General features: G+C 54.4%; 1 protein-coding gene across 1 annotated transcript; it reads right to left on the reverse strand.

Annotated features, from left to right (window-relative positions):
• Nucleotides 1-904: 904 nt before the first annotated feature.
• On the reverse strand, nt 905-8,149 carry FCRLB (Fc receptor like B). The gene is given in 8 exon segments (XM_077760011.1): nt 905-1,356; nt 1,472-1,788; nt 1,790-1,823; nt 2,417-2,683; nt 4,302-4,556; nt 4,892-5,058; nt 6,878-6,915; nt 8,123-8,149. Coding segments are annotated over 8 exon segments (1,395 nt in total). The 3' UTR covers nt 905-1,066.
• Between the last annotated feature and the right edge of the window lie 739 nt (nt 8,150-8,888).

An 8,888-nucleotide genomic window follows, 5' to 3' on the forward strand; every position in this document is an offset into this window, starting at 1 on the left:
TGAGATGATCATATGGTCTCTTGCTTTCTTCCTTCAAGCAACAGTCAAATCACCACTCAGGGTGGCATTTGGATCTGATCAGGTTAGGGTTGGAGTGGCTCTTAGGGAAGTAAAAAAAAAAAAAAAAGTAAAAACTAGAATTTTGCATTCTTAAGGATTCGTCTTAAACTTCCTCCAAAGAAATTTCTGGATGCAAATAATACCACTTGTTTAAGTTATGGCTACAGTGAGCGTGGCCTGCCTGCTACGCCGCTACGGGAGCCCATCAGTGTGTCCAGCTACATAGGCAGGGGGAGCATCTGGGTGAATCTCCTAGAATTGTGACCCTTATAGCCTGGAATGGGGGCCACACATGTCCCTTTCCTTCTTAAACTAAATAGAATAGAGGCGTCTGCGTGGCTCAGTCCGTTAAGCATCTAACTCCGGTTCAGGTCATGATCTTACGCTTGGTGAGTTAGGCTCTGTGCTGACAACTCAGAGCCTGGAGCCTGTTTCTGATTCTGGGCCTGCCTCTCCCTGCCCCTCCCCTGCTCACATTCTGTCTCTCTCTCAAAAATAAACATTAAAACTAATTAGAACCTGGGACTTTGGGGCATAAACTCATCAGAAATGGGACTGAAAGCCTTTTTAAAATCAACATTAAATTCATTATGAATAATTACAACTTGAACCTGAACGGTTCAGAGGGCTCATTATCTCAGTGACCTTAAGTACCAAAATAACAGTGCTTGTGCTGAAATAGATACGGGGTGGGCATGTATGAAAAGCTAAGGGTGACTGAATTTACTTCCAAACATAAGCTCCAGAGTAGAGAGTAACGGGAGGGAGGTCGTGTGAGGGGAAGGAGAGGCTCAGAGCAACGGCCTTGTGATGACAAACTGCTCAGACATGCGCGACACTGAAATCATCGGCCACCACACTTTATGGTGCTTCTTGGAAAGCATCGCCAGACCGACGCAGGCCAGCAGAGACCAGCAGAGCCGGCTTGGCGACTTGCCACTCTGCGGGTGGCAAGCAGGCGAGAAGGGAGACTGAAGCCCGAGAGGGGGCAGTAGCGCCCCGGCCCTCAGCTCTCCGCCGGGGCGGTCCCCTGCGTCCCCGGGCTCACAGCAGCATGCGAGGCGGGGGCCCCGCGCTCCGGAAAGGCCTGTGGCTCCTTTAATTCCAGGACCACCCGGCTCAGGAGGCCTTTGAGCAGCTGCATTTCTCGGAGCAGAAGGTCCACGTCGGGTCTGAGGGCAGCGGATTGTTCCCAGGGCGTCGGAGGGGCGCAGGCCGGGGGCCCGGCCGCGGGGGCGCTGCGCGCGGGGTACTGCAGCCGCGAGGAGGTGACGTTCGGGACGGAGGTNGCGTGTGCGCAGGGGGGGCACGCGGGCCGGAGGGGTGTAGGGAGGGAAGGCTGAGGGCGTGGAGTGGAGAAGACGGAGGGAGGAAGGTAGTAGTGAGGAGGGTGGAGAGGCTTGAAGAGGAAGGAGGGAGGGCTGGGGAGGCGGGGATGCAGACTGGGTGGAGAGGAAGGAGAAAGGAGATGGGAGTGGAGAGGGCAGAACAGGGGANGTCCCCCGAGGGTGCGGTCACTCACCGCGGCCCGGGAGCTGGAGCCAGGGGCTGCGTTTCCGAACGCTCCGCGTGGCGGTAGCGGCCTCGCACCAGAACGACTCGAGCTCCTCGACCTCGGCCTCGGGGACCGTGTACTCGGCGCCCCAGTCGAAGCGGCGCACGGGGCGACTGTACTTGTAGAAGGCGAACTGCAGCGGCGTGTCGCGCTTTTGCGGGTGCAGGCGGGCGNCCGGTCACCCTCAGCACCGGCGCCGGGAACAGCTCTGCGGAGAAGGGATCCAGCGGCTGAGCGTGCACGGCGGGCCGGCGCAGGGGCCCCAGGGGACGAGGTCCCCATGTCCGCGGCCCCGCGGCCCCTCTGTCCTTCGGGCTTCCCGCGGGGAGGGGGCGGGAGGAGGCTGTATGCGCGCGGAGGGAGGGAGGAAAGCCCCCGAGGGACCGGGAAAGCTTGTAAGGGGACGGGACCCGGCCAGACGCTTCCTGTCACATCCCGGTGACCCCCGATTCGGATCCCGCGGCCTAGAGGGGGTGGACGCGCCCCCCTCCCACCGCGACCCCTACGACTGCCGCGCCTTCTGGCTGGGGCAGTGGACAGAGGTACCCCCTACATGGAATCCCCACTCGGAGAAACCGGAGCGAGCCGGAGGGACGTGACAGCCGCCCCACGCAGGCTGTGCCTAGGGGGCGCCTTCTCTACGGAGGAGAGGCGAAAGCGGGCCTGCCCGGGGTGGGGGGTGGGGGGTAGAAATCCGCTGCGTGGCAGCCACCGGACCTCCGCCCTCCCTGCCCCGCCCGGTTCCCGTCCCAGAACTCCCCCCGCCCGTTCGCCTCCCTCCTGGGCCCCGGGTCGCCCCACCTTGCACGGTCACGGCCACCTTGGCGGAGAACATGGGCGCGCTCTCCACCGGGATGCGCATGGTGCCGGAGCACTGGTAGCGGCCGCTGTCGCCGGCGCGCGCCTGCGGCACCGTGTAGTTGGCGCTGGAGTGGAAGTAGCGCACCGCCTTGCCGTCGTGGTAGTAGTGAAGCTTGTACACCATCTTGTCGTACCAGCCGCGGCAGCGCATGACCAGCGGCTCGCCCTCGAACACCGCGGCGTAGGGCACTTGCAGGATCAGCCAGTCTGCGACGGTCCCCGCAGACAGGCCTGATTCCAGGAGAAATCCAGCCCCGGGGGTCTCCCATTCTTCTCCACCTCCCTCCTTGCCTCCCTGCGCCCCTCCCCACACATGGCCCTCCTTCGCTTCCTCGCCAGCTCCCTCCCTGCTCCCTAAGTGTCAGGCACCCTCAGAACCGGACGCATTGGAGGGGGAGGGGGAGGAAAGACCAGGACAAGCCTTTCATTAGAGATTAGGAAGGCAGAGGTGGCTGGTACTTGGTCCAGCCTCATCAAAGAGTAACGGCCATCAGAGTCAAGTTTTCACTCCTCAGGATACCTTGGGGGCCTTCCTGACCTGGCCCCTGCTTACCTTTCTGGCACCACCATCTCGATATCGTCCCTTGCCCAGTATCTCCTTCACTGTCCCATCTGCCACCTCTAATGCAGGCTAAGTCCATCCACACCCAGCATGTATGTTGGGAGAACTGAGCCTTTGTACCTGTCAAGAAGCCCCCCTCCCCCACACCGCCCAACACACACACACACACACACACACACACACACACACACACACACACCTGTTTTAGTTGAGAACTACTTGTCCTATAGGTCTGGGCTTAGACCTTTTCTCCTCCAGAAAACTTCTCCAACCCCACAGGACAGCCTTAGGTACCTGCCACCATACCCTGTATTTATGGATCACCACCATCATCATCACCATCATCATCATCACAGCTAACGCTCATATAGCCCTAACATGTTCTGGATGCCATTTTAGGAGTTTTGCTTTGAGAAAGGATTCTGGAGCAACAGCCACGGCCGCTATGCTATTCTATCCCACGGGCAGTAATTAATTACCTTCTCTCGGGCCCAGTATTTTATCTGTATTATCAATCTCCAAGCCACAAACCACAGAGCATGGACATGAAATGTATGTAAATGCTAAGTGATGATATTTGAATTTCGAATACAAAGTAGCCGATCCTGTGTCCTAAAGAACAAATTACTGCTGTTTTCTCTCCCTGCTTCATAACCCTTTGAGTATCCCCAGGAAGTCAGGTTCTGAACTGACCCCTATGTACACACGGGTATGTCTGCAATAAACTTGTAAATGCTTTGTTCAACTGCTGCTTTCTCCCCCCTTAACAACGAGTCATCTTCACTTCTCATCCTCACAAGAACCAAAGAGGCCGATCCAATGATGTTACTGCTGAGAAGCACAGAGAAGCTTTCGTGCTGCTCAGTGAGGAGCCGTTCTCCCAGCTGCATAGGACCCTCACTTTCTCGCCTCTGCTCTGCCCTCTTCCTGGCTGACCCCACCCCCAAAGGTCCGCGTCCAGTATTCCAGGTCCTCAGAGCCTCTGCCCTTCTGAGCTAGTCTCATAAACAAACACAAATGTGTATTTGCCTCCCATTGTGGCAGAGGGGGGCGGCGACATTTGGGGCCAGGCAAGCCATGCCACATCTCCCATAGTGCCCCCCAGAGCCCTGCTTGTGCTCCGGAGACTCAAGACCGCCCCCCATTTCCTGCCCCAAGGGGGGTGGCCTGTTGTCCTCTCCCACAGGAGGGCCAGCCTGGCCAGCAGAGATGCGCACCGTCCCTGCCCTCGGGTTCAAACACTCACCGAGTTCAAACACTCACCGTTGGACACAGAGAGGTGGATGGGGTCACTGACCGGCGCTCCCCGAGTCTGGCATCGATACACGCCTGGGGTCTGCACCTCAATGCTTTTCTTGTGAGAGGGCAGAAGCAGGTGGCCCAGGTACCAGAGAGTGCTGACGGGACGGAGCTCCAGGAGCAGAGGGTGGTACCCATCACACCGCAGGGTTACCCGCTCCCCCTTGAAGACTGTGGTCCAGGGCGGGTGTAGAGACAATACGGGCTTCTCCAGAGTAGCTGGGGGAGGGGGGCATGGGGGAGGGGGCAAGGTGGAGAAGAGAATCAAGGAGGGGTGCCCAAAATGTGATCTGGGGTTGGCAAATCAGAAAACTCCCGCTTCTGGGACCCAACCCACGTTACTCAACAGGCTCCAAACTATCAGTCCCATGATCTATACCCATTTCTCAGTGCTCGGAGGCAAACTGAGTCACAGGGACTGAGGAGGCGCGGGAAGAGACGCTGTCCCACACTGCATCTCTGGGAAGTGGGGAGTACCCAAGCAGCTCCCTTTGGGGGGGAGGAATTGGTGTGGCAGGTGTGGAAAATTGGGCAGAGGGATGTGGAAGACTTACCAGCTTGCGCGCCGCTCGGAACTGCGAAACAGGAATCAAAGAAGGAAGAAGAAAAAGAATGTTGAGATGAGAGGAAAGCAAGGGACCTCTTGACCGTAGAAAATATTCCATGGGTCTCAAGCCCTGATTTTCTTCTGCTTTTAGTTTCCCCAGCCCCCAGAAAGCCCCTTCCTCTTCATCCTCCTGAAATAGACAACGGACTATTGTTTGGAATGGAGGACTCTTCTCCAACACACACACACACACACACACACACACACACCCACCCCCACAGCCAAAGTGCTTCTGCCGCTGTTGACGCACTGAGGACTCACCCAGGAGCAGAAGGGCCGCCAGAGCCCACATGATGCACCTGCTTGCAGCAGCGACAGAACGATGCAGGTGCCCTGGCGTGGGGTGGGGAGGAGGGAGAGAAGGTGGCCAGTGCTCCCCTCTGAGTCCTGGGAGCCCTTGCTGCTTCTAGAACCCACTCCTAATTCCTGAAGATGGGGGGCTGGAAACAGCAGGAGCCAGGCTGGGTAAGTGCAGCCCGGCGGTGACCCAGGCAGCCTCTGCAGACAAGGCACGCTGAGCAGAACCTGTGTCCTCTGTGGCCCAAGGAAGCCACATAGGACCAGATGGTGGCAGGCGACCTTCGGGCTCCTGTTGACAACCCCCTCCCAGCCTCCCCCCTCCCCACCTTCCAGCTGGCCCTGGAAGCCTCAGTTGAGGAAAATACCTCTTCATGTCCTCAGGGTCTACCCAGGGCCTTTATTCTGCTCACTCCCTGATGACAGACACTGGTGCGAGGCCTCGTGAGGTTGACATTGGGTTCCCTGCCCCCAGAGCTCAGAGCTTCGCACAGAACAGTGGGTGGATTCACCAACCACCTTCTGGGTCGCTATCCTCCAAAGTTCCAGTTAAGAATAGAAATGCAGAGGGTGGGGGAGCGCCTGGGTGGCTTAGTCAGTCAAGTATCCGACTTCGGCTTAGGTCCTGATCTCGAGGTTTGTGGGTTTGAGCTCCACGTTGGGTTCTGTGCTGACAGCTCAGAGCCTAGAGCTTGTTTTGGATTTTTTGTCTCCCTCTCTCTCTCTGTAACCCCACCACTCACACTGTCTCTCTTTCAAAAATAAATAAACATTAAAACAAGTTTTAATAAAAAATTTTTTTTTAAAAAAAAGGAAATGCCAGGCGCCTGGGTGGCTCAGTTAGTTAAGCAGCCAACTCTTGATCTTGGCTTAAGTCATGATCTCACGATTTGTGAGTTCAAGCCCTGTGTCAGACTCTGCACTGAGCATGAAGCCTGCTTCAGATTCTCTCTCTCCCTCTCTCCCTGCCCCTATCCCACTCATGCTCTCTCGCTCTCTCTCAAAATAAATAAACTTAAAAAAAAAAACCCACCAGAAATGCAGTGTGTTTCCCCTTCTTTCTCCCTTCTGGAAAACTTAAACCCCCAGAAATGAGTGGGGTGCATGGGTGGCTCAGTCGGTTAAGCGTCCGACTTCGGCTCAGGTCATGATCTCACAGTTCATGGGTTCGAGCCCCACATTGGGCTCTGTGCCGATCGCCAGCTCAGAGCCTGGAGCCTGTTTGAGATTCTGTGTCTCCCTCTCTCTCTGACCCTCCCCTGCTCACGCTGTCTCTCTCTCTCTCAGAAATAAATAAAACATTAAAAAAAAAAAAGAAATGGGAAAATCCTTTACGACTCAGTCCAGTGATCTCACCCCATGGCATCTGCCCTCACTTGTGCTTCCCTCCTTTCTAACCATCCCCACAAGCCTTCTCCAGCCATTCCCCTGCCCCAGGACTCCTTACCCACGGCCAGAGTGTCACCACATCAGCCCCTCAGAAGCATCTTAGATCTGACCTCCCAGCTCTACTTCTTGAGCTTTCCGACCCATGTGATCATACCCTGAGCAGTGCGGCACCTGAATTCTCATGTAAATACTTAATGAATTTTCCAACCTGATTGTATGTCTCCTTGGGCCCGGCTCCTGTCCTCACCTGTAGTACCGGGGCACCTCCTTCTTCTGGAACTCTGGCTGGAAGGAAAAGGGACGTCAGGTGCTGTCAACTCTCTTAAACAGTCTCTCTCCTCTTGCTTGCTGATGGCTGAAGCTCCGGGCTGAGAATCCCCTCCAAGTTTCTCTGAAGGTGTCAGTTTTTGTTACAAACGCAAATGCCTCTTAGGGAAATGTGATTGGCCATTTAAGGTTTGATGGCCATTTTAGAGCCTCTATGAGAGCAGGTTTTGATAAAAGGCAGGTAGTCATATGGGTCTGTAAAATAGGGAGGTATCTGATAAGGGCTCAGGGGTGAGGGAGGGAGAGAAGAATTTGATACTGGGAACAGAAAACTGCCTCCTTTAGAGGTGGCCCGGCTAGACAACGCCCCAAGCTTCTCCACACCCTGCCTGACTCCTCCTCCAGGGCATCCTGACCCCGGGGCCTGACTCCGGCACTGGCCACCACCCTTATGGTAAGGATGTCACCTGTCAGCTGTCCTTGGTCTACATAAGCAGCCTCTATTTTGGCTTCTTATCACTCAGAACACAGATCTCAGCCTCTTTACAGATTCCACAAGAAACCTGATTACCCCAAATATTCGTGAGTTGTATAGTCTTCCTGAAAACCTCTAGACTTCTCTATAGGGCCTCCATTACACAGTGCTCAAAATTGGACTTGAAGAATCTCCCACCCAACATTTCTTTTTTTGTTGTGGTTTATTTATTTTGAAAGAGAGAGAGAGAGAGAGAGAGAGATTGAGCATGCTGGGGAGGAGCAGAGAGAGAGAGAGAAGAAGAAGAGAAAAAGAATCCCAAGCAGTCTCCCCACTGTCAGTGGGGATCGATGCAGGGCTCGAACTCATGTACCAAACTGTGAGATCATGACCAGAGCCAAGATCAAGAGTCAGAAATCAAGAGTTGGATGCTTAACCGACTGAGCCGACGGGAGCCCCCAACATTTCTTTATACTGAGGCTTTTCTTTTCTTTTTTTGCATTTTCCCTCAACTTGGATCTTTTTCTTCATGCAAGACTATCTCCCGGAGAATTTCTAAGTCTTCACCCCTTTGCTCTGCAGCGATATGTAGCAGTTATGATCTGTTACCTGAGCAGTTCTTCAGAGCTTATCGTGACCTAATTTCTGGGCAAGATATGCCACCTTCTGACAAGAATTCTGATGACTCAGGTATTTTCAGTGGTGATGACCACACAGCTACCGTTGCTGACAGTAAGGGCACCAGCCCACGCTCAGGGAGCACTGAGGGGTGAGCATCCTGTCTGGAGCAGACGCCGTATTACTGCACTTAACTGCATTTCATCCTCTCAAGGGGCCTTTGAGGAAGGATCATTAGTGCTAGAACAGGGATTTGAGTAGAAGTCCATCTCATTCCAAAATATGCTCTCTGTCTCTCTTGTTCTTCTTCTTATTATTATATTTACCTCTATCCACACGACCCTTCTCTCCTCCACATGAGCACCTATTTGTGCATACGTTTATTCGTGAGAAATATCTCATGTTATTGATGTACATAAACAGTATTGTGTTCTAGATACTATTTTCTCTTATTTTTAAAATATTATTTATTTTTTTAGAAAGATAGAGTGCGAGCAGGGGAGGGGCAGAGAGATGGAGAATCTGAAGCAGGCTCTGAATTGTCCGTGCGGAGCCCAAACTGGGGCTCAAAGTCACAAAACTGTGAGATTATCGCCTGAGCCGAAATCAAGAGTTGGCAGCTTATCCAACTGGGTCACCCCGGTGCCCCATTCGAAGCAGGGTCTGCAATGACAGCATAGAGCCCCAACGGGGCTGAACTCAGGAACCAGGAGACTATGTCGGATGCTTAACTGACTGAGTCACCCAGGCATCCCCCCCATGTTCTCTTTTAGAACAAAACCCAGAGTTAAGAGACATTTGCCTCCCCCCAACTATCCGCCCCCACCATCCCCTGCATCTATGATTGAGCTGGGAGATCTCATCTTCTCCGGTCCTTGGACTGGGATTTACACCATCA

The sequence above is a fragment of the Crocuta crocuta genome, unplaced genomic scaffold, assembly GCF_008692635.1.
Source record: "Crocuta crocuta isolate KB4526 unplaced genomic scaffold, BGI_CrCroc_1.0 scaffold133, whole genome shotgun sequence".
In the NCBI taxonomy this organism is placed as follows: Eukaryota; Metazoa; Chordata; class Mammalia; order Carnivora; family Hyaenidae; genus Crocuta; species Crocuta crocuta.